At 35.3% G+C, this 26,031-nt stretch overlaps 1 protein-coding gene across 1 annotated transcript in view; it reads left to right on the top strand.

Moving 5' to 3' along the window:
- Positions 1 to 26,031, top strand: part of SLC25A12 (solute carrier family 25 member 12) — an 83,531-nt gene that overhangs the window by 631 nt on the left and 56,869 nt on the right. Inside the window, exons 2-3 of the mRNA XM_054562672.1 lie at positions 465 to 518; positions 17,154 to 17,296. Coding sequence (XP_054418647.1) covers positions 465 to 518; positions 17,154 to 17,296 — 197 coding nt within the window. The remainder of the gene's footprint in view (positions 1 to 464; positions 519 to 17,153; positions 17,297 to 26,031) is intronic.

Genomic DNA, 26,031 nt, shown 5'->3' with positions numbered 1-26,031 from the left:
GGGTGGAGGAAGAGAGGGGCGCGGAAATAATTATATTCTGGATTGCTTTCCATGGGTAGGAAAGGCTGCTAGGCCATGCGATTAATTTGGGTGTTTCAGCTTCGTTGATCTACTCTTGCTGGCCTCTTGATTTTGAAGGTGGGTGGTTGCCGTGTTGCTAATGGATGTGGGGTAAAGTAATAGATTCTCACTGCCTTCCCATTCCAATCCGGATGCAATCTATGTGGTAAATGCTCTCTATTTTAGGCTCTTCACACTTTTCTTTCCGCCCCGTAGTCACAGGTCTCCAATTTGACAGTTCTTATCAGTATTAGTGCTTTTGGTTTGTTTTAAACTAAATGCCCTTATAAAAGATAAGAGCATTGATTATTAACATCTGTGAACTCTAATCTGAGGTGATTAAGTGGTGTCTAGTGAAGCATTAACTGGCTTTTTCTTTTCTTTTTTTTTTTCTTTCCTTACAGGTGCAGACAACCAAGCGAGGTGATCCTCATGAGCTAAGAAACATATTCCTACAGGTAAATTGGTTTACGTAGTGTGTTTTTTCACTGGGGGTATAAAGGTGTAAGTCTAGTACTTTTTCAGGCCTTAACCTGCAGGAATAGTCTATTTTTATATATTCTTAAAAACATGGCTAGATAATATAGCTTATAATTCTTATTTTAAGACTTGTATGAAAGTTTTTGTTTTTATTAAAGTTTGATAAAAGATTTTCTTCAAATTATTATTATTTTTAAACATGACTTAGGACATGTAAAAGAACACTAAAAAGAATTTCCAGCTTCCCTTCATCGCTGTGACCAAAATAAAATTTCAAAATGTATTGATGTTTCTGTGTAATTATAGGTATGGTGATTACAATTCTTTCTTTCTTGTAAATTGCGTGATTTTAAAGTTTTCCTAGTTATAAGCAATTCTCTTAGTAAAAATTATCTCTGTAATTTTTTACAGATAAAAATATAACTTGTCAATTTATGTCTTTTCTCCCTTTTAAAATATTATATCTGTACACTTTTGTCTGTTACAAAATATTACCGTCTGAGATTTTTGCCAGGATCCACCTTAGCTTGTGATAAGTTTTATGGATCAGTGGCTTGGCTGTAAACTTAAAAAAAAAAAAAAAGAAGTTGGCTTAGTTCTTTGTTTTGCTTTCTTTTCTTAAATTTCAAAAGTTCCCCGTGCAGGAAGCTGTACTTAAGAAACAGATGTAAAGGAAGACAAGCTAAGGTGTTCCACTAAGTATTGTTTTTCTCTGAAATTTTTTTTGAAATCTTTTTATTTAGGACTTGAGTTCCTGTACAGAAATTTTGACCTTGGGCAGGTCCCTGTTGGGTATTAGTTTTCTCTGTAAAATGAGAGGTGATCTTTAAGGTTCCTTCCAACTCCAAAAGTCTATGATTCTATATTAGGAACAGGTTCTAACATAGGCTGATGAGCCTGGAATAGATGACATTTTTATCTGTGACATGGATTGCTTAACCTATTTTTGGGGAGGTGGCTACAGAGATGATTTTAGGGGAAGTATGATTTCCAGAACAAATGTGTAATTGTAATAGAAATGCTCTGTTTATGGTTCGAAACCCTTATTCCTCACACAAGTTCTTGAAAATAGCCAAGAATATGTTAGAATCCAGGTCATGTAATTATATTCAGGTGTTTTCTGAGTTCATGTGATATAGTTAATTTTGTTTTCTAGATTACGCAGGCATGGAAGAAGTCAGTTGAAATGATGTGTGATGTAGTGAAAAGAACATTGACCTAAGTGTCAGGAACACTGGGTCCAATTCTCAGTCCTGCGTCGACCTGGTTGTTGTACCTGTAGGCTGATTATCTGGACTTTCTGGGTCTCATCTTATGCGAGACACAATAGGACTTAAGGGAATAGAAACTGAGGTCCTTCTAGTTTTAAAAGAGAGAGCAATGCTAGCTTTTGATAACTTTTAAATCCTATCCTTTTATACATTATTTTGATAATGGTTTTACTATTATTATATTGAAAATTGTAGAATTCATAACTACACATATAGCACTAATTTATAAGCATTGACCCAAAAATTACTAATAGATAACAGAGAAAACAGATACATTCAGGAAGGTATAAAGCAACGAGAAAGATACAGTATATATAGTTAGTTGATCAATTAGAGGATAGTTACCAAGTAATATATTAGATTTTTATTTTTTATTTTTATTTTTTTAGTTTTACATTTTTATTTTTTTATTTTACTTTTTTATTGTTCAAATGCATGTCTCCACCTTCCTGCTAGATTTTTATTTTTCAATTCCTGTGTTGAATACTTCAAACTATACAGGGAATTGTTTAGAAACAGTTTTATTTTAGATAAATATGATTTGTTCTTAGTATAGAGATAATGGGAGACAAAAGTACATATTAGCTACTCATTTCTTCAACATTTAACATATTTACCCAACCAATATTTACTAAGGACTGTTTTCTGTCTGCCATGTACTCCCTTGTTTTAGTTTAGTACTAGACACCAAGTTGAATATTCAAAGGGGAACATTGAGCCAAGACTTTAATCCTCTTTGAGACCCATTCTATTTCTAACAGTTTGTGGTTGAGGGAGTCAAGAATAGTGAAGGAAATGCATAGCCTCTGGTAGAGCAATCAAATTGACTTGCCTAGATCAGAGTGGCCGTGTAACAGTAGTGACAGTGGCTAACATTTATTGATCATTCTGCAGTTTCTTGGACATTGACCTGGTACTTAAGGGTATTATTAATTTTCATAACAATCTTAGGAAGTAGGGTTAGTGTCCTGTTAATAAATGAAGTATTAAATGACTTGATTAATGTGACTCAGTTCATAGGTGTTAGAGGCTGGATTCAAATCAAACTGCAGAACCTGTACTTTCAACCTTTACATTATACCATTTGCGGGATCTTAAAACAAGATGATTTTTGAAAGCTAGAGGTATGTGAGGGGCTAATGGCAGCTATATTTGTTAAGTTAAAGAAAAAAAATCTGTTGACTTAGATGATTTTTAAAAAGTGCCTGTACACTGTAACTACCTCTCACATTTGGCCAAGGAGTTTGGATTTGAAACAGTGGGGAGGCACTGTGGGTTTCTGAGTGGCAAACTGAAGTGGTGAATTCTGGCAGCTCTTTGTGTTTGTTGGAGAAAGTGTGGAGAGGTTGGAAGTAGGAAGGATGATCAGTTAAGAGGCTTTTGAAATAATCCATGTGGGTGATAAATGACCTGGAGAGGCTGGTGGCTGGGCAAATGGAAAGGACAATATCAGGGACTTTGTAAGGAATGAAACGATGAATTTGGCATTAAAAGTGAAAATAAAGGAAGGAGGAGTGAATCTGGCACTTTTAGGATAAATGTTAATTGATAAAGCATCTATTTTGGGAATTTTGGTGGGGGAGGAGTGTAAGTGTGATTGCTAAGTAAATGTGCCCCAGTAAGGTAAAGGCAGGTTGGACCACCTATACAAATCATATAGGTGGTACATGAATCCTTGTGATTACAGGAATTAAATATAAAATAAGACAGGGAATAAGAACTGATTTGTAAGTGATACCCGCAATTGAAGGGAGAAGTAGGAGGATGAGAACTAGGGAGAATGGTCCCATGGGAGTTTAAAGTAGAGTTTTACAGAAAGAATATAGTAAAAAACTATATGCTGTTATTAGAATAATTTGGTTTTGGTAGGATTTGAGGGTCACTTGAGTTCAGGATCTTCTGAGCATTTAAAGAATACAGAGAAGATTTAATTTTGAATTTTAGAATACAGTTGAAAGCTCTTTTTTTAAAAAAAAGTTTAGATTTGTAGCACTGTCTAAATTTACAAATAGTATGGCTCAAAAGTCATTTGTTTGTAAACAGCAATATATTCCTATTTGAAAGTGCTGGTATATCTATGTTTAATGGAATTTTGTATACAAGTTAAAAGAGTAAAGCATTAGCCCTGGTTGGTGTGGTTCAGTGGGTTGAGCGCTGGCCTGCGAACTGAAAGGCCACCAGTTCGATTCCCAGTCAGGGCACATGACTGAGTTGCAGGCCAGGTCCCTGGTTAGGGAGCATGTGATCTTGCACATTAATGTTTCTCCCCCTCTCTTGCTCCCTCCCTACCCCTCTCTCTGAAAATAAATAAATAAAATATTCTTTAAAAAAGAATAAAGGAATATTATTTTGAGTCTGGGGAAATATTTTTTTCTGTATTCATTGCTTCTCAAATTTTGGTGATCTGTATTTTCTGTTAGTTTAAAAAAGAGAACAAATAATAGGCACTAGGAATCTGCCTGCCAAGTTTATAAAATTGGAGCACAAGTTAATTCTTATATGTTAGTCTGTGCTATAATTTTACAACCAGTCGTCAAGCTAAGATTTTACTATTACTACCCTCTCAACGGTCATTTCTTGATTTATCTTTCTTCTTTTACCTCTCTCACTCACCCACTATCATTGACCCAGTTTTGCTACATAGAAGTATACAGTAGCAAAAAAGAAGACAATAGAAGCAATGAAGAGGGAGGTGAGATGAGGACAACAGAAATGCCACAGGCTGTTTGTTATAAGCCTGACAAATTTCAAAATAAAAACTTTATCTGGTCTGTGTCTTGTAGCAAAGTAGGTTTATCAAAAACTGCTCTGAGTGAATGCTCTTTTAAGAACTCTTTTTTTCCCTCTTCTTCGTTCTTCTGTTGAACATTTATGAAAGTATTGTATAGTAAAAGCAACACATGTTGAGACCGCACATCGCTATATATGCTAGACCAAAAATGTACTGCTATGTAGAAGTCAAATATTTTAAGCCTATTCTTTTTCTCATTATCACCAATGTAATAGTAAAGGTCATAGCCCATATAAAATTATGAAAATGCTTTTTTTCCTTCTGTATACTTAGAATTAGAGAATAAGTACACAAAGATGCTGCTAATATAAAGCAACAAAAGAGTGATCCTTTCTTAGGATATTTATTATAACATTTTTATTTGAAAGAAATGTCCTTTTATTTAATAAATACTAGTTTATGTATTATTTTTGACAGTAACCTGGGTCTGAGAAGGAAATTAAACAGGGCTTTAGGCAGGAGACCCTTCCATTTTGTTGGAATATGCATTAGGGCTATGTTTTCAAGAGTGTGGGATGTTTACCATAACATTACAGTTATAGTACAAGTAGTAGTAAAAAATGATAGCATCCACTGAGGCGAAATGTGGAGGGAAAAATTGCTTTCTTACAATATTTGTGGAAACAAAGAGTTTTTGGAAAGCAATGTGGCAACTGTTTAAAATAAAAAGAAAATACCATTTGAACAAACAGTCCTGCTCTTAGGATATTTATCCCAGAGAAGTAAAAATACTCCTAAGAAAATGTACACACACACACACACACACACACACACACACACACACACAAGGTTGTTAGTTGGAGGACTCAATTCTTCCTGAAAAGGGGTGGGGCGACAGAACAAAATAAATGCTATCAAAGGAAAGTGGTCGAAAAATTAAACTATGCAGGTACTAAAAAGAATGTATTAGACCTATTCCAGCTGATTCAGAGGGATTTCCAATGCACTATTAAGTGAGAAAAGAAAACTCTAAAGAAGTATATACAGCATGATTTTAATTTTCTAAGTCACTTCACATGTTGTGTATAGATTTTTACATATATGTTTCTATGATTTTGGGCATTGAAAAAATATGGAAGTATTGAAACTAAGTTGTTATCTTGGTTTGGGGGAGAATTAAGAGAAAATAAAAACAAAGTCTCAATGTATCAAATTTTGAGCAAGTAAATAATTTAAAAAGTCAATTTAGCAATTCAGAACGTAAAGTTAAAGGAGGACTTTCCAGCATAAATTGGGTTGAATAAACACAGTATTAGATGCACAGAAGGGGATCTAGAGTATTTTAACCACACTGATTGTTTTCATCAGTTCTTCAAAATGTAGGAATTGAATATAATAATTAACCTTTATCATTAGTTTATAAAATATTTGCCATAAGCTATATAGAGTTTTCATTTTTTAAAAAAGTATTAGGCATTAAGGGCAAACTGGCACCATAGTGAGACTTTATCCTTGAATCAACTAGAATGATTGAAAAATAACTGAAAAGAGGAGAAAATTAGTGTTATTAAATGCCATGTTATGATCTACCAAACAATACACCTTTATTTGCCTACTATGTGTCAGGCTAGGTATTGTGCTAGGTTCTACCCTTATAAAGCTAAGAGAGAGGAGTTAAGTAAAGGGAGGACCTCCCCATTCTAGGTAACGGTGAGACAGACACTAACAAGTACACCGCCCCCCCCCACCCCCCTGCAATCTACAGATAGTGACCAGTGCAATAAAAAAAAACAAAAAAACGAATGATGGAAAAGGCTATCATTTTTCAAGAGCGTGGTCAGTGAAGGGCCCTGAGGAGGTGAAACTAGAGCCGAGGACTAAATGGCGGGGTGCGAGAAGTCCAGGCAGAGGGCTCACATGGACAAAGGCCCAGATGTGGATAAGGGTTTGGTATGTTCAGCAAACAGCAGGGAGTGCCTGAAGCGTCAGTGAGTGAGGGCGTGAATGGCCAGAAAAAGATGAGGCTGAAGGAGCCACATCGAGCAGGGTGTTGGTTATAGACCGTGGAGAAGAGTTTGGATTTTTTAAGGGCATGGTGGAAACCACTGAAGGTCTTTCACTTTGGAAATAGAATGATTCAATTTATAGTTAAGTAGATCACATTTAGAAAGGTAAAATTGAAATGTGAATTTTCTTAGTACATTCCTGTGCTTCGTCCTGTCCATAGGGTTCTTAGAATACCTTGAGCTGGGTGGGCCTCAGGTGACTTTTCATCTGGGAGGCAGCAGAGTGTAGGCAGAGCCTACATGGTTTGTAGTCAGACCTGCATTTGGATCCTTATTTGTTCTCTTTTTGCTATGTGACCTTAGGTGTGTGTACATTACTTTTGGAGCCTGCTCCCTTATTTGTCTAAGAAGGATAACTACACCTAGCATCCCTGTGTGAGATAATGAGGTGATAATGTGGAAATGGTTCCTGATACAGGGAGAACCAAGTAGAGCTTAGTTCTTTGTTCCCTTCCTTTCCTTCAAAGATAAGGTGAGGACTTTTGGGGATAGGATTTGAGTCCCCAGGTAACTACTGGACCTATAAAGTGACAACATATTAATATGTGTTTATGACTGTGTACATGTAATCAGTTAATTACTCATATTTTTGAAACATACATCTGAAGATGTTCACAAATATATACATTCAGAAATACAATTTTAAGAGGAAATGGCTTCTCTCAAGTTTATAGATTCTGAGATGGGATATAGCCATGGTCTAATAATGAGATACCTGAGAAACTGTGTGAGTTATATGCAGTTTTCTCTTGAACCTTCAATTGCCCAGTCTGGATCAGAGAAGGAATAGTAGTCTAACCGCAGACTCTGAAATACTAAAACAAAGACCTGAAGAGAAACTTGTAATTCACTTTTTATGTGTAACCTTTAAAAAAAATCATCTCCTTGTTCTCTCCAGCTCTTTTTTAAATATTTTATACAGCAGGTCCTTGAATAACATCATTGTGCTCAACTCCTCGTTACAATGCTGATGAGATGCCATAGAATCTTCACTCTTTTTCCGTTAATTAGCCTATGGTAAATTGGTTTCTTTATACATCATTTTGCTGTAGTTCCAAGAACCTATCGATGATGATAAGTGAGGACTTACTGTACTGCTGAAGTTTCTGAAGCATCATTCACTGAAGCCAGTGTCATGGTCATTTTTGGGCTTCTAAAACAGTGTAATTGGTTACTTACTGAATTACTGTTTTGTCTCGGGTACTAGTCTAAATGTTTTATACAAATCATATTTAATCCTCAGAACAATTCTCTAAGTACTATTAGTATTCCCATTTTATAAATGAGGTAACTGAGCACCAGAAAGGTTAAGCAACTTGTTCAATGTTATACCGTAAATGGAAGAAACTTGCTTTTTCTTTTTTTTTAAACATACTATTATTAGTACATATAGAATAATCTCATTATTGTTCTGTAGCCTTTAAAAACTTCATTATTGAAAATTTTAAACACACAAATTTAGAGAAAATAGCATAATGAATTGCCATATACCCATTACTCAGCTTAGCCAACTATCATGGCTAATCTTGCTTCATCCGTATTGCAGCTGCATTGGGTTGTTTTGAAGCAATTTCCAAACATATCACTGCATCCATAAATACTTCAGCATGTATCTCTAAAAGATGATGACTCTGAAAAACCAGTAAAACAAACCACAATAAAATGATCACACCTAAAAATATTTCTAATAACTTGGATTTCCATTCAGTATTGAAAATTTCCTGTTTCATTTTTTTTTAAGTTGCTTTATTAAAATTAGGATCCAAGCCAGATTCATACATTGTATTTGGTTGATTTGTCTCTTAAACCTCTTAATATTTTCCACTCCCTACAAGGATAAAGACCCTTCTTTTTTTATAGTAAAAATCTTGGTATTTAATTAAGACTTACCTACATTAAAACATTCTACCTCCCTAGGAGCTGTACCTTGATTGTCAAAGAATGATTTGCCCAGGCTTATAAATTTATATGCTCCTTGTATGTTCCCATGGTTACTTACACCAAGAGATTGAAATATTTATTTTAAGAACAATGCAAATTAATTATTCAACTTAATCTGCCCTAAGAAGCATTCTAGTTCCAATTATTGAATTCTCTGGGGTCGTCATTTTATTTCCAAGGATTTCGGCCATTTTAAGGGGAAAATTGTTTTGGTAGGCCTAGTTTAGTATTGATTTCAGTGATTAACGAGGGTCTTGTACCTCCCTACTGTGTTAGGAATTGCATTATTTAGTAGCTGGCTTTTGTACAGGACATTGTACAGTAGGACTTGCTGTAATGGACAGTAAAAATACATATATTAAAGCAAAAAGAAAAATAAGCACATAGTATTTCATGGAAGCAATCTGTGTCAGAAAGGCAGACATCTGAGGAATTTTCTTTGCAATATCAAATAGAAGGTTTTGTTTCTAGTGTATGCGAAATATGCAACTGAAAGTGCTAATTAAAATTAGATGTATAAAACTGCCTTTCCCCAATGGATGTATAATTGATTTTGATAAATATCAGAAAAATTTTGCATCACTAATTAAAGTCTGTTTTTAAAATTAATGCAGCTCAATAAAGTTGTTAAAATTGGAGGGAAGGGTGGGTGGAGGTGGAAGAGGGAGTGGGGGGATAAATGGTAATGGGAAAAATACAATAAAAATAATGTAAAAAAAAGTTAAAATTAATATGGCCAAATGTGTTTAAAATTATATTTTCTCATTAAGATATTATTTATGATAGAAGGTGAATTCCACATTGCACCATTTAACAGGGTTTGTGTGTCAGATCTACTGTGGTCTTTGCTCATTATGCAGAGTGCTTTTGTAGTGAAAGGGCATGCATTCCTGACTAAATTTGGCTTCCATTAGGAGTAAGAACAGTAATAGGGAAGAACAGCAAAAGGATTAGCTTCATATGCTCAGCTTTTTTCTTGGTAAATGTCTTTCTCTTCCATTGTTCATGTAACTCATTTTTCTGTATGAGAAATGCTCAATTTAATATTTGAAATTACTGAACTTTGTGACATTGTCATTTGAGTTACTGCAATTGAAAGTATGTTAAGATCTGAAAATGTCAGTTCATCTCCATTGGAACAAAGCCATAGACCTCATATTACACCTACTTGTTTGTATAAGCAGAGATGAATCTGCCTAGACCAGTCAGGGCCGATCTCCTGGTAAACGTAAGAACTGTGGAAGGAAACCTTGCGTTGGAGAAAAATGAAGAATTAGAACAATAACTCCTTCATGGTTGAGCAAAAGCAAAAAAATTCAATAAAGCAAGGAGAGAAACTGGGATTCTGTGTTCTTCTGTGTTTCTAAGCATTTTAGAATAACCATTGCAATGTGCATATATGCTTTATAATAACAAGTACTTTGGTGTTCAAGATCTCATTCTTTCCCCTCACAACAAGACTGCTGTTTTCTGTTGAAGAAGCTCAGTGTTTTGCTCAAGAAGTCTTAATTAATTAATGGCATATGGGATTAGAACCTATTTTCTGGCCCTGGTTTAGGTATCCATCATGCTATTGTCTCTGGGCTGTTTGAGAGCTCTGCATTCCTAGTATCAGGTGGAGTAGGTAGCACGTAGTTGGTGCTTCATAAGTAAAACTCAGCAAAATAACCTGGAAGATTTGATTTTGGCATATGTTTAGCTTAAAAAGTAGTGCTTCTAGATACATTACCTTGATTTTGGTATACATAAAAAGAAAATTCTTGATTTTGTATACTGTATAATTTTTAAAAAGTAATCAGCCTTCTAGTCACAGCAGATCAGAATTTTCCTTTATAATCTCTGAAAAATCTTTTAGAAATATAAAACATCAAAGGGTCTCTTTTTTAATTTAAACTATTTAAGGAGGTAATTTGTGACCAGGGGTGTCCAACCTGTGTGTGGCCTACAGGCTGCATCTGGCCCAGGATGTCTATGAATGCGGCCCAACACAAAATTGTAAATTTACTTAAAACCTTTTTTTTGCTCATCAGTTTTCGTCAGTGTTTGTGTATCTAATGTGTGGCCCAAGACAACTCTTCTTCCAGTGTGGCCCAGAGACGCCAAAAGTTTGGACTCCCCTGACTGGGTTTTTAACTCAATCATGTCATTGAATTTTGAGTTAATCTTTTTTTCCCCTTTTACTCAATGGAAATTCAGAGGGGTGCATAAAATTTTTTCTAAAATTTGTTTCATAGTTAACCTGTGATGTAGATAGCATGTATCCCAAAGGTCACTTAAGGTTAAATTTGGTAAGTGGCAAAGGTTGCTACTATCCACTTAGGCAAAAGAGGCCTTGATCTGTTGATCTCTTGGCTTGAAAGGCAAAACATTTCTAGATAACATGGCCTTTCCATTTGCAGCTAGAGGTAGGTCAGTGTAAGTATGAAACCCTGCCATCTTTTATAGGCAGTAATTCGGATTAAATATGTAAATAGTCTAATCTGTAAGAGCCTTTTTATTTCTTAAACTTCAGAATGTCAGGGCTTTTTCAAGCACATGTGAACTATACTCAATGTAAATTTAAATATTTCTGGAAATATCAAAGCTGTGTGACTTTTGCATTCAAATATTAGAGTTGGGTTTGGATAAAATTTAGTTAAGGAAATAAACTACCTATTTGTTTGTTTGTTTGTTTTAAGATACTGTCAGCCACATCTTGTGTATGTCTTTCAAGTGTCCTTGACTTTTTGCCCAAGAAGGATTTACAAGTGCTTAAGAGACATCTTTGAAATGGCAAATGAGTAACTCTAAAGTTGTTTGGAATATGGATATAATATTTGGTTAATTTAAAGTCATTTTAGTTCATCCTTTGAAATGAAAAGACCGAAATGGACATAATATTATGAGACTACTAAGTTGTTTGATATATTAAATTTTTAGCATTGGGAGACTCAAAACTTTGTTTTAAATTACTTTTTATTGTTTTTTAGTGCGAACACTAAAGTCATTTTGATTAGCAGAAAGAGACGGTCTTAGTGAGGCCGCTTAACATTTTCTTATTTCTAGCCTTATGTGTTACTATAGGTCATGTTTACTTTTTAAAAATCTGTTTAACACATTATTACCCAATTAAAATAAGCATTAACAGTAATGAAGTTGTTTAAAATTAGTGGGTCATTCTTATTTCAAAGTATTAAAAAATACTTTTGGTTTAAATATATTACCCATTTTACAGTATCTGCTTTTTTTGTTGTTAGCATAATACATAAAATGTTTTAGCATCTTGACTGACTGTGAGTAGATTCTAGTGTCAGTTCTAAACTCCCTCTTCTTTTCTGTCTGTTCAGACAGCAGGCTCACTGACATTGCCAAGTAATTGTCTCTACTTTAATGAGTTAATTAGTTAACTGTCTCCTGCAGAAGTCAAGAAGTGAGCGACTCCTTGTGGATGAGATTTGGGTTTTTTTTTTTTCCTCCTCTGAGCTATACACTTTATCTTTCAGTTAAAATCAAGTTAAAATAGACTAGGCGAGCTGGGAAAAACACTAGTGAAGTGCCTCAGGGTAAGTGATTCTCTGGTATCATTTATAACCCCAGATACGGGCAGAGCCTCTTCCAGTACATGTCAGCCACAGCATTTGTTTTCCTTATTGGCTGCTGTGTCCTGATAGATTGTGGTAATAAGGCTGCTCTATTTCCTGATAGTTTTAAAGTCAAGAATATTGTAAAATCTTGGTGATTCAGTAAGTACAGTATATTTTCAGTGTATGTGTGTGTGTGTGTGTGTATGTATGTATGTATGTATGTATGTGTTCTGTGTGTGTAGTGGTGGTCGTCCTGCCAATCCAACTTAGGTAGTAGATATTCAGCATCTCTGTGCCCACTCCCCAAAGGATGGTTAGATGCCAAATTTTGTTAATACAAACTCAAATGTTTTCATATATGCTCTCTTTTGAAAATTTATATCTGCTAATTAAAGAAAGAAAGCAATACTTAAACAATTGTGAATAGAGAGAAAAAAGAACACAATTCACCATACCCCATCTCTTGTATTTTCTTATTTTGTATTTTGTTCTTCCTTTTAAATTTTTTTTCATAGGAGTCATGCCCAGGATTCCTTGTCAAAGGATGTGAGCATTTTTATGACTCTTTATATATGAGGTATATGAATATTTGTGGATGTACATATATTGCTAAATCACTTTTCAAAAGGACTGAATTTGGAAAAAAAGCAAGATGTGTGGAATGGTGTGAATAGTATGCTATTTGTGTAAAAAAGAGAAATGGATAAGAATATTCATACACACATATTTGTGTGTATGTATAATATAGGTATCTCATGTATATATAATTTATTTGTTCATATGTAGAACATCTCTGGAAGAATATACGAGGAATTGCCTCTGGAGGGAGGAATTGAGTGCCTAGGATAGAGTGGGAGGGAGACTTTTCACTGCATTATTATTTTTTTTTTGAGTTTTGAATAGTGTGAGTGTAACCCTATTAAAATCATATCCATTAGCAGTGGATGAATGTACCCATTGCTTTTAAAAATTTTTTTTCAATTGCTTTTTAATTTGCACTCCCCACTGCCTTAATTCAGGCTCAACCTCTTTCACCTGGGTCTTTGCACTAGCCACTAGAGTACTCGGCCTCCCTGTCCCTAATCAGTTTCTTCTCCAGTCCATCTGTCACATTGCTACGTGGGAGAGCAAAGGTCAGGTAATTTCTCTCCCCTAAGATTTTTAGTGGTATCCCATGGCCCCCAGAATAAAGCTCAGAGTTATTCAGTTTAATATTTAGTCTTCTATCATCTGGTCTCAACTGTTTTTTCAGCTTCACCTTCTACATTTCTTTGTGTATATTATACCCTCTCTTTGTTTCTCTCTCCAACTAACTTCTTTCCACTTTCAAAGAAGAAAAAAAATTATTTCTATATTCAGTTGATTCTCATTTTTTAGTCTGGAATATCCTGTCCACTTGCAGTTTAAATTGATTTTTACTTTTTTCCCCTTTAATCCTCACCTGAGGACATGCTTATTGGTTTTAAAGAGAGAGCGAAAGGGAGAGGGAGAGAAACATCGATTGGTTGCCTCTTGTATGCATCCCAACTGGGACCCAACCCGCAATCTGCACATATACCCTGACCAGGAATGAACCTGCGACTTTTTGGTTTATGGGAAGATACTCCAACCAACGGAGCCACACTGTCCATGGCTGAATTTTACTTTTAAGGCCTCTTGTAAACATTACTTTCTTTCCTCTTCCCAACCCCATCCTACCAATACTTAGAATGCACCACTCCTTTTTGGTTCTCATAGTTCATTTTTCATACTGTGGTTTGGCACTCATATTCTAGTTTGTGGTTGATTTGTTTCTCTAAATTCTACTTTTAGACTTCCTTGTGTTGCTCCCTTTCCAGTGGCAGTTGTTTTCCTGATGTTGTGCCTTTCCCCACTCCTGCCTGTCCTAAATTCTGGGGGTTTTGTGGTCATGGTAAAACTACCAGATTATGTCATACAGTGAAGAACGAGAGGAAGAAACAATTGACAGGAATTGGTAAAATCTATTTACTATTAGTATCAGTATTATACAGTTTAATATTTTTTATCCTGTGTTAGCATACCTACTGTTTTTGGAACATCAAAAATTATTCAGTATTCATTTTATAGATGTGTGATATATCTAGGTGCCTAGGAGGAGAAATGAAGTTGTTGAAGAACTCACCGTGAGTTCGTGGTAGGGCCAGGACCTAAACCCAGGACCCTTTCAGGAGTGACTTTTATAGCATGGAGAGAGAACATGACTTTATTTTAGGGTGATGTTTGTTAGGTGCTACTGGTAGCACCAACTAGTAAAAAACATGTCTACCTTGGGCTAGCTTCCTGTGTTGGTTGATACAGAATTTGCTGTGATAGCCTCTGTGGTGTATTTCAGAACACAGTGAAGGAAACATTTTTGATTTAATGCTCTCCTTGTTGAAAGACCTGTGGTTTGGTTTGGTCTGATCACAAATGAGGACTTTTGAAATACTTTAACCCAAAGGCAAACCAACAGTCCTTTGCTTTGATCTTTCTCATCCCTATCTTTTTTTGTCAGATCAACTACTTGTAATTCTTTAGCTATTTATTTTGGTATTTTCCTTTATATTTCCATACTGGTATTTCTAGACATTATTAACTTTCTATTATAGCAGCCGAGGACTTCCTTATACTATATCCTCCTCCATTCTTTTTCTTCCATTCCCCTCATTATATTTGTAATCATTATTAAGTTAATATTTGGTATCTACAGTATTACTATTGATGTTTGTCATGTATTGTATTTCCTATTTTTGTACAACAAAAATACTTTTTTATCATTTATTTTTCCATAAAGTAAAAAAAAAAAATAACCTAACTCTTCACTTACTTAGCAATTTGTGTATCTATTGCTAATGCATTAATTTAACAAATATTTACTCAATGCCTGCTACGTGCCAGTCATTATCCTTGGTGCTTGGGCTATATCAGTGAACATATTAGACAAAGACTTTTCTTCTTTGTGACACATTCTAATTGGGAGATAGACAATAAACCTAATAAATAAGTAAAATACATAGCATAGTATGTTAGGAGGTGATAGGTGCCAAGGGGAAAACAGAGGGACGTGCAGGGGATTGGGATGCGGATAGAGGCGTGGGTTATAAGGCCAAATAGGGTGATAAGAGTAGGTCTTATTGAGAAAGTGACATTTGAGCAAAGATTTAGATTTCTCCAAATGTCATTTTCCACATAGCCAAATAAATGCCTTGGACAACCTGACATTTCATTTTCCCTAGTGACTTTGCTTCTTGGAGGCATCTGCCTGCCCCCTCCAGCACTAGGCGCTCTAGAGGACTGCAGCGCAATTGCTGTCCTGGGATTTCTCTTGGCCATTATTCTGAGTTGGATTGTCTGTTTCCTAATTCCCACATCTTCCTCTTACTTGGTTCATGTTCTCTTTTTGATGGAGCAAATTCTCCTACAGCTTCCTGGGAAAAGAGCACATGAAGGGAGAAAAAAGTATTGAGAATGTGGATATCTCAAAGTGCTCTCAACCTCCCCTTACAATTGACTGAAAGTTTGGTTCAATTTAGAATTCTTGGTTGGAAGTCATTTCTCTTAGAATTTTCAAGGCCTTACTAAGTGTCTCCAAGCTTCCAGTGTTCTGTTGAGCATGATGCCCATGATTCATAATCCTTTAATCTGACCTGTTCTTACTTTCCTCTGAAAACTTTTAGGATTTTTCTCTTTATGCTAATGTTCTATAATTTTTTATGATGATGGGCCAAGTCCTAGGCGGAAATGTGTGTTTAATTTATTGTGCTTGGCACTTAGTGAGCCCTCATAGTCTTCAATTCTAGGAAATTTTCTGATGTTACTACTTTGGTAGTTGAGTTAAGTAGCTAAATTGATCAGCTGCCATCCAAAGAGGAGCACTTTGGTCTTTCATGTTTGGTCATGTCACAGTATATAAAACCCTTAAAAGAATGAGGCATTATATTTGATAGGTGGGTATTTTATTTTGTTTAAAAAATGATCAACATAAAAGGTGGGATATTTTCATTTTTGGGGGTTACTAGCATTGGGAACGCGTATCTGTCGTGGCAGGTGTTGTTCATTATGCTTTTCTCATTCATTTCGCTTTGGCGGTTTGGCAGGTTATCCCTCCCTTCCCATCCTCAGTCAGGAGCCTCTGGGCGGCTACAGATGTTTTTTCACTTTCAGGTCTTGATCACCTTGACTGCCCTTTCACCTTTTTTCGTCTTTCTGATATTTCTTCTTACATTTATACATATGTTTTAATTGAGATAAAAGCCACGTAATGTTAAATTCACAATGTTAACCATTTAAAAGTATATATTTTGGGGTTTTTAGTATATTTACAATATTATGCAACCATCACCACTGTATAATTCCCGAACATTTTCATCACTCCCCAAGAGAAACCTTGTACGTGTTAAAGCAGTTACTCTCCAGTCCCTGCTCCTCCCAGCTCCTTGTAACTACTCCTGCCTTCTGTCACTATGGATTTGCCTATTGTGGACATTTCATGTAAATGGGATGCAGTACGTGACCTTTTGTGACTGGCTTCTTTAACTTATAATGTTTTCAAGGGTGATCCATGTTATAGTACAGCGATTTTTCAACCAGTATGCTGCAAGAATTTTTAAAATATGCATATCTGACTATTTGGTCAGAGGCACTGACCTCTTTTCCCTTAGACTGTCAAATAAAAAAATGACAACAGCAACACAATAGCTATCCAGTGTGGATTAATCAAGATTATACCTTTTTTTTATTTGTCAGATTTGCCAAAAACATTTTTTGGTGTACTGCAGAATTTTAGTAATTAGTATATATGTGCCATATGATGAAAATGAAAATCACTTTTATAACATGTGTCAGCATCTGTACTTTACCAGTGTTCTTAAATCATGCTCTTGGTGTTTGTTTTTTCACTATCCAGAGAAAAATTTTACATTTATTATCCATATTTTGATTTTGATACTGGCCTTTAGTTTACATTTTCATAAGACACTTGTTTGCTACAAAATGATATTGAATAATTTTAATTCTTAAGTATACATTATTTATTTTTTAGTATGCCAGTACTGAGGTCGATGGAGAACATTACATGACCCCAGAAGATTTTGTCCAGCGCTATCTTGGACTGTATAATGATCCAAATAGCAATCCGAAGATTATCCAGCTCTTGGCAGGAGTAGCTGATCAAACCAAGGATGGGTAAGACCTTTATATATTTTTTTGAAAACTAATATTTTGCAATATCTAATTAAAAAGTGGAAAAACCATGTTTACCTATGATAATCTGGAATTTTAATATTAATAAACCATATTTTTCTTAGGTGTTCATAAAAACTGTGTTATTTACTGCCATTATTAAGGACACTGCCATTTCTTTTTTTTTAAAAAAAACTTACATGTGAAAAGTCATTTTTATAATAATCTGAACAGAATGGTTTTCAGATAACTAAGTTCCTTTTATTCCTTTTATTCATTCATTCAATAAATATTGAATAACTATTAACTGTTATATTTTAGGCATTGTTCTAAGTGTTAGAATTACCTAAGTGAATAAACTATGCACAAATGAACAAAATTTAAAAGTAAATTATAACATGTTAGGAGGTAATAAGTGCTATAAAGAAAAATAAGTCAGGGAGGAATTTAGAGAGTGGTATTTATTCATTTCTCTGTCTACTCATTTATTTGACAAATATTAATTGAACCACCACCATTTTCCAGGCACTCTTGGGCCTTAGAAATAGAAACATAAATAAAATGGAGTTTCCTGTCTTTTTTTTTTAATTTAAATTTAAATTTTATTTTTTAGAGAGAGGGGGAGAGAAGGTGAAAGAGAGGGAGAAAAACATCAATGCAAGAGAGAAACAGTGATTGGTTGCCTCTCTTATGTGCCCGGACCTAACGTGCAGGGACTGAACCTGCACCTTAGGCATATGCCCTGACAGGGAATCAAACCAGTGACCTTTAGCTCTGAGGAAGGACACCAACCAACTGAGCCCACACAGGTCAGAGGTGGGATTCCCGGTCTTAATGAGGAGCTCATGGCCTAGTGAGATAGAGAATGAGTAAACAACAACAAAAAAGTAATACTTTGGAGATAAGGTGCTACACTAGAAGTATATGAAAGGTACAAAGGACACCCAGGAAAGCAAAGTTAAGTCTGCTTTCTTAAGCAGTGATGGGTGGTCCTGACAGCATCACAGGAGAGGCGAGGCATGAGTGAAATCTGGCAGGATGGAAGAGCTTGCTGGGGACCTGCCAGGTAGGAAGGAGAAGTCCAGGAAAGGGAGCAGCAGTGACTTGGAGCATCAATGGGCATGTGTGTATGTTTTGGAGAATGAGAGTGGGGAGGATGTGTTACAAGGACTTTGGCATGGTTATGATGTTGCTTTGTCGCTGTCAGAGTTCAGGCTGGAGTGGAGCTGCAGACCTTGTGTGCTAGGCTTTGACTGTATCCTGTAGGCTCATGACTCTCAGTCATGGAGATATTTTTAGCCTGGCTGTGTATTGTGAAGTCACAGAAATAGCAAGATGCATCTTACTGGAGTATCAGTCTGCTCAATTTAAGGGGAAAAAGCATGCCATTTTTATATTAAAATCACAGATGACTGTATTATGGAGCAAATGGAATATTTGTATGAGTTATAAAGAACATTTGCTTTGCTTTGTGAGTTCCAAGCTATTGGGTTGGCAAAAAGTTCATTTAGTGTTTTCCATAAAAGAAAAGACACATTTTTCATCGGCACCAATAACTTTATGATTTGGATATTTTGAGTATGTCGGCTATTTCCTGCCTGGTATAACATTGATTATTCTCAATTAATGTCTCAATTTGATCACTATTGACTTCAACTAGTTTACCTGACCGTGGAGAATTGTCTAGTGAGAAGTCTCCAGCACAAAACTTTGCAAACCACTTTTGACATGTTTGGCAGTTATAACACCTTCTCTATACATTGTACAAATCTTTTTTTCTTTTTTTTTTTGGTGTTTTTACCTTTCTTGAAATAATAAAGCATTATATGCTGAAAATGTAGTGTATTTTCTTCCATCTTCAATATTAAAATGGCTACACAAAAATTCACCAATTTTGATACTTTATTTTTTTTAAACGCATGTTGACGTGACAGCTGTCACAATACAATCTAACAGAATTGTTTTGAATAAAGTTCAAGACACTAAGCGCTACTAGAGCCATCTTATGGGAAAAACCAAATGAACTTTTTGGCTAATACAATACATGTCTAGGCCTCCAAGGACCCAGGTTTTTTCTCCTGCCTGTAGAAGTGCTTGCATGAAAAACTGAAAAACTGGGTAATCAGGTATCTTTAAACATTATTTCCATTATCACAAATGATAAGATTTTAGAAAAATGGTTGGTTGGAGTAGGATGAGACTTGAATGCAGTGAAATCTGTTAAGGAAACTATTGTAATAATTCAAGGAGAAATGTTATCTATGTTCTTTGAGTCCAGAGTTAATATTGTATTCATTTGTATTGTCCTGCAAAATCTAGCACAATGCATAAAATTTACTATGAGTATTTTATATTTTGGAAGGATTTTATATAATTTATCGATGGCAGATATTGGGCAACTTGTACAGATTTTGTGTCTAGTCTCTCAAAAAGTCAAATCAGCTGATAAGTTACTATGGATCATTTAGCTTTGGGTCTCTTAATAGTGCTCAAACAGTAAGGCATATGAAAATTAATTATATTTAATCAGAATTCCTTCTTCAAAATTATTAAAGGTAGCATATACATATAGCTCTTTTAGAAACAATCCAAGTATTTATTATTAATTTGGTGTGAGTCCTGTTTTCAGAGTATCCATATCTTTTCAGTTGTTTTCTTCTGTGACCACGTCTCAGTGGTGTATCGTTTTTTGAAGCTTCATCCATGTGGTTCCCCCAGACTCAGTTGAGTTGTTAAAAGTGTGGTCAGGTGGAATCAAGGGTTTAAGTTGGCAGACTAGAATAGATTAAAAGTGGGTTTTGGCTACTAAAGAATGTAATAATGTTGAATAGTGTTTACTTAAAAAAAAACAACCTGTTTCTCTTTTTAAAAGGCAAATATGTTCTATTTCAGATTTTAAAAGCTTCTTGAACTTCCTGTTTCTCTCTCTTTGGAATGAATTAGATTGAGATTGGGTAGGAAATCTGATTCATTGTTATATAATAAAAATAAGTAAAATTATGAAACATAAAATGATTGCTTTTTTTCTTTCTTTCTTTTTTTTTTTTTTTTAGAGAGAGGAAGGGAGGGAGAAGGAGAGGGAGAGGGAGAGAAACATCGATATGAGCGAGAAACATCTGTTGGTTGCCTTGTACGCGCCCTGAACTGGATGCGTACTGCAGTTTAGGCTTGTGCCTGGATTGGGAATTAAACTGGCGACCTTTTGTTTTGCGGGATGATACCCAACCAATTCAGCCACACTGGCCAGGGTGAAACGTAGATAATTTCTAAAAGCAGAAAAAGGTAGCATTTTCTAAAACTATGGGGATTCTTAACCTTCTGCTGATGAACTTCATGAACTTCGTAAGTTCCCAAACTTGCTGAAATACAATACAAAATGAGTGAATTTGTATCTACATTCTTCTGGGGAGAAATCCGAGGTTTTCAAAAGGGTCCATGACTTCAAAAAGATTAAGAGTCGTTGTTAAAGTTTTTAAAATATCTTTATTATTTTATTTTTTAATTAAGTAAATTTATTGGGGTGACAGTTAATAAGATTATATAGGTTTCAAATGTACATTTCCATGATATGTGATTTGTACATTGCATTGTGTGCCTGCCACCCAAAATCAGATCATCTTCTGTCACCAGATATTTGACTCCCTTTAACATTTTCTAGTCCCCAACCCCCTTCCGTCTGGTACCATCATGCTGTTGTCTGTGTCTATGAGTTTCAGTTTTATACTCCACATATGAGTGAAATCATGTGGGTCTTAGCTTCTCACTGACCTATTTTGCTTAGCATAATATTCTCAAGGTCTATCCATGTTGTTGCAAATGGCAGTATTTCCATCTTTTCATATGACTGAGTAGTAGTCCATTGTATATATGTACCACATCTTTATCCAACCATCTATTGAAGGACACTTTGGTTGTCTCTGTGTCTTGGCAACTGTGAGACGCTGCAGTGAATATTGGGGTGTATATATCTTTGTGAATAAATATTTTCAAGTTTTTCAGATAGCGACCCAGAAGAGGGATTGCTGGGTTCCATGGTAACTCTACTCTTAATCTTTTGAGGCACTTCCATGCTGTTTTCCATAGCGGCTGTACCAGTTTACATTCCCACCAGCAGTGAGTGAGGGTTCCTTTTTCGCTACAACTTCTCCAACAGTTGTTATTACTTTTCTTGTTGATATCAGCCATTTTAGCAGGTGGGAGGTGGGATCTCATTGTCGTTTTGATTTGCATTTTCCTAATGGCTAGTGAAGTTGAGCATCTTTTCACACATCTGTTGGTTATTTGTATGTCCTTTTGGGAGACATGTCTGTTCAGGTCCTCTGCCCATTTTTTAATTGGATTGTTTCCTTGGTATTGAGTTTTAGGAGTTTTTTATATTTTGCTTGTTAACCTCTTGTTGGAGCTCTTGTCTGCAAATATCTTTACCCATTTGGTTGCTTGCCTCTTTGTTTTGTTGGTGGTTTCTTTTGCTGTGCAGAAGCTTTTTAGTTCGATATGGTCCCATTCATTTATTTTTGCTTTCACTTCCTTTGCCTTTGGGGTCAAAATCATAAAATTTTCTCTAAGGCCAAGGTCCATAAGTTTAGTAACCATGTTTTCTTCTGCATAATATATTGTTTCAGATCTTATATTTATGTATTTGATCCACTTTGAATTTTTGTACATGGAGACAAACTGTAGTCTAGTTTCATTCTTTTACACGTGGTTTTCCAGTTTTCCCAGCACTATTCATTGAAGAGGCTTTCTTTTATCCATTGTGTGTTTTTGGCTTCTTTGTCAAAAATTATTTGCCCATATACATGTGGTTTTATTTCTGGGCTCTTAATTCTGTTCCATTGGTCTGTGTGTCTCTCTTTCTGCTAGTACCATGGTGTTTTGATTATCATAGCTCTGAAGTATAATTTCAAGTCAGGTCGTGTGATACCTCTAGCCTTGTTCTTTTTTTCTCAGGATTGCTTTGGCTGTTTGGGGTCTTTTTGGTTCTATACAAATCTGATGATTTTTTGTTCTTTAAAAAATGTCATTGGGATTTTGATGGAGGTTACATTAAATCTGTACATTGCTTTAGATAATAGGGACATTTTAACTATGTCGATTATTCCCATCTGTGAACATGCAGTATCTTTCCATTTCATTGTGCCTTTTAAAATCTCTTCTGATAATGCTTTGTGGTTTTCAGTACATAGCTCCTTCACATTTTTTGTTAAGTTTATATCTCGGCATTTTCTTTTTGTTTCAACTGCAAAAGCAATTTTTTTTAATTTTCTGAAATTTCATTGTTAGTATATAGGAATACAGTCGATTTTTTGTGCACTGAGTTTATATCGTGCAACTTTATTTGTTTACTGTTTCTCATAGTTTTTTGGTGGAATCTTTAGGGTTTTCTATATAAAGAGTCATGTCATCTGCAAAAAGTGCCACTTTTACTCCTTTTTTCCCAGTTTAGATGCCCTTTCTTTCTTTTTCTTACTTAATTGCTCTGGCTAGGACTTTTAGTATCTTTAATACTTTTAATTCAAGAACATCAAAGAGTTTGGCAATGTTTAAGTCAGCCCATCCTCATTTAACATTTAAGGAAAATTAGGCCCAGGGAAGTTGATTGACTTGCCCAATAACACAAAATTAGCTCTCTTAATTTTCAGTCTATTTTTCTTTCCACTGTCCTATAGGTATGTAATTTGAAGTGGTACCACATAATATTGTTTATAGTCACCCAAGACCAAATCTGAATGAATAGAAATAGTATTGACAAGTTTAAGTGATTTAGTTAAGTTTGTGGAAAAGCAGGTCTAGAAGTCAGTATCATGCCTTTTTGTATACTGACCTCCTTCTTCCTCTTGCCCCTTCCTTTCTCCAATAGATAGTAAAATGAGCAGAAGAGTTTTAATATAGGTGCTTACTCTGGAGAGCCATGTAAAAGAGCGCTGTATGGTATAAATAGCATTATGGGTTGTCTACAAGTAAAGCCATTAGCCAAATAGTATTTGTGACATTTTGGCTTAAACTTTGAAGTTCTTGTATAATAAAAAGCAAAATGAGTTTATGTGCTAAATGCAGATCTCAGGGACTATTACTGTATGATCTAATCTAAAATATTTAGACAGTTGCTTGTTTGAAACTGGAACTTCTAGAACCATAGTTTCTATGTTTAGCTCTAGTCAGAATTTCATCAAGAGGTTCTATTCTCCTATGATATAGAAAACTATAGTTTTCCTCTCTTTTACTTTTTCACAAGTGTTTTCCTTTAATATTCTCATGCATATAGAAAAATGTTTTATTAAATTTTATTTAATCCTTACTATATTTTTTATTACCATTTAGTCCCCTTATACCTCCCTTCCTCCAGCAATCACCACACTGTTGTCCATGACCATGAGTCCTTTTTCCTTTTTGCTCAGTCCCTGAGCCTTTAACCATGTCCCCCCTCCACCCTGTCCCTGCTAGCTGTTATCTGCTCTCCATCTATGAGTCTGTCTCTGTTTTGCTTGTTAGTTCAGTTCATTTATATGAGTGAAATCATAGGGTACTTGTCTTCTTCTGCCTTGGTTATTTCACATAGCAAAGTGTTTTCCAGGACCATCCATATTAATGTAGAAGGTAAAATTTTCTTCTTTTTTACGGCTGAGTAGAATTCCATTGTGTAAATTTCCCATAGTTTTATCCTCTCATCTATTGTTGGACCCTTGGGCTGCTTCCATATCTTGGCAATTGTAAATAACGCTACAGTGAACACAAGAATGCTTATGTTCTTTTGAATTAGTGTTTTTGGAGTGTTCTGGGATATGTTTCCAGGAGTGGGATTGCTGGGTCAAAGGCAGTTCCATTTTTAATTTTTTGAGGTATCTCCATACTGCTTTCCACAGTGGCTGAACTAGCTTGCATTCCCACCAACAGTGCAAAAGGGTTCCTCTTTCCCCATGTCCTTACCTGCACTTGTTTGTTGATTTATTGATGATAACCATTCTGACAGGTGTGAGATGGTATCTCATTGTGGTTTTAATTTGCATTTCCCTGATGAGTAGTGACTTTGAGCACCTTTTCATATGTCTATTGGCCATCTGTATGACCTCTTTGAAGAAGTGTCCATTCAAGTCCTTTGGCCATTTTTTAAATTGGGTTGTTTATTTTTTAGGGGTTGAGTTTTGTAAGTACTTTACAAGTTTTGGGTATTAACCCCTCATCAGATGTGTTGGCAGATATGTTCTCCATTCTGTGGGATTATAGCAAACTAAAGAGATTTTGCACTGCAAAGGAAATAGAAGACTCTTTTATGCAGAAATCTTTTTTCCTGAGGTGTTACTTCTTTTTATAAAAAAAAATTTTAAATTATATTTTATTGATTATTCTATTACAGTTGTCCTGATTTTTCCCCTTTTGCCCCCCTCCATCCATACCCCCTACTCCCTCAGGCAATGCCACTACCATTGTCCATGGGTCATGTGTTTAAGTTTAGCTGCTCCATTTCCTACACTGTATTTTATATCCCCATGGTTATTCTCTAACCTCCTGTTTGTACTTCTTAGTCCCCTCACCTCTTCCATCTTGCAATCATCTGGTAACTAACTTCTTTTGCTGCTTTGAAGAGTCTCTCTTTATCTTTAACCTTTGACTTTTTAATTATGATGTGTCTTGGCATGGGCCTCTTTGCATCTCTCATAATTGGGTCTCTGTGCTTCTTGGACTTGTGTGTCTATTTCCTTCACCAAATTAGGGAAGTTTTCTTTCACTATTTTTTCAGATAGATTTCCAATTTCTTGCTCTTTCTCTTCTTCTTCTGGCACTCCTATGATGTGAATGTTGGACCTCTTGCAGTTGTCCCAGAGGCTGTTCATACTGTCTTCATTTTTTGAATTCTTTTGTCTTCTTGTTGTTCTGCATTGGTTGTTTTTTGCTTCCTTATTATGCATAAATCTTGATTATTTTAAAAAGAGGCTACTGTTGTGGTGTGAAGGGAAGGTGAAGTCAACTGGAGACTCTGATTTGGTTCTCTTGAGGAAATGGTATTTAAGCTGAGCTATGTAAAGATTGGGTATAAATTAAATGGGCAAAAATTTGGAGATGGTGGGATCATTCCAAGGAAAATGAATTGCGGAGTTATAGCCCTGAGTGGAAGGAGCATGGTTTGTTCTAGTTGCTGAGAATGAGTGGGCTAAAGTGTAGAGAGCAAGGGGAAAGTATGAAGAGGTCAGATCCTGTGTGCCTAGAAGCCACATTAAGGATTAGGTCTATTCCTTTAGATAGGATATAGGGTATGTGCATAGATTTTTATAATGCTGTTACTTGGATACTAGTCACTTACCAATAACAGCAACATGGAATGGAATTTTTGCAGTAAGCTTGCTCCGGAAGATGACTTAAACTAGCAAATGGCAGCTCCATGAGATCATTGAAGGCATTTTCACTGTAACCTTGGCTACTGGCTAATTTCACAACCCCGAGTGTTATAGGACCCAATAATTTTTCATCTCCCCCCTTTTTGTTTTGAATTTTCCTTTAAAAATTTTATTATTGACATTTCAAACATACATAAAATAGAATAGTGTAGTGATTCAATAAATTCGTCACTCACTTTTAATAATTATTAAAATTATTAAATTTGTTTCATTTATACCTCCAGTCATTCCTTCACTTCCTAGATTATTTTGAAGCAAATATAACATGTGCCTGTAAAAGAAAAATTATCAAAAAAGGAAAATAAAACCTCCTCAAAAACACTTAACATTAACTTCTTAATATAA

The sequence above is a fragment of the Pteronotus mesoamericanus genome, unplaced genomic scaffold (genome assembly GCF_021234165.1).
Source record: "Pteronotus mesoamericanus isolate MK-2021 breed Mesoamerican mustached bat unplaced genomic scaffold, CSHL_Meso_final scaffold_651, whole genome shotgun sequence".
NCBI lineage: Eukaryota > Metazoa > Chordata > Mammalia > Chiroptera > Mormoopidae > Pteronotus > Pteronotus mesoamericanus.
The sequence above is the reverse complement of the archived record's forward strand: the minus strand, read 5'-3'. Positions and strand labels throughout refer to the sequence as shown.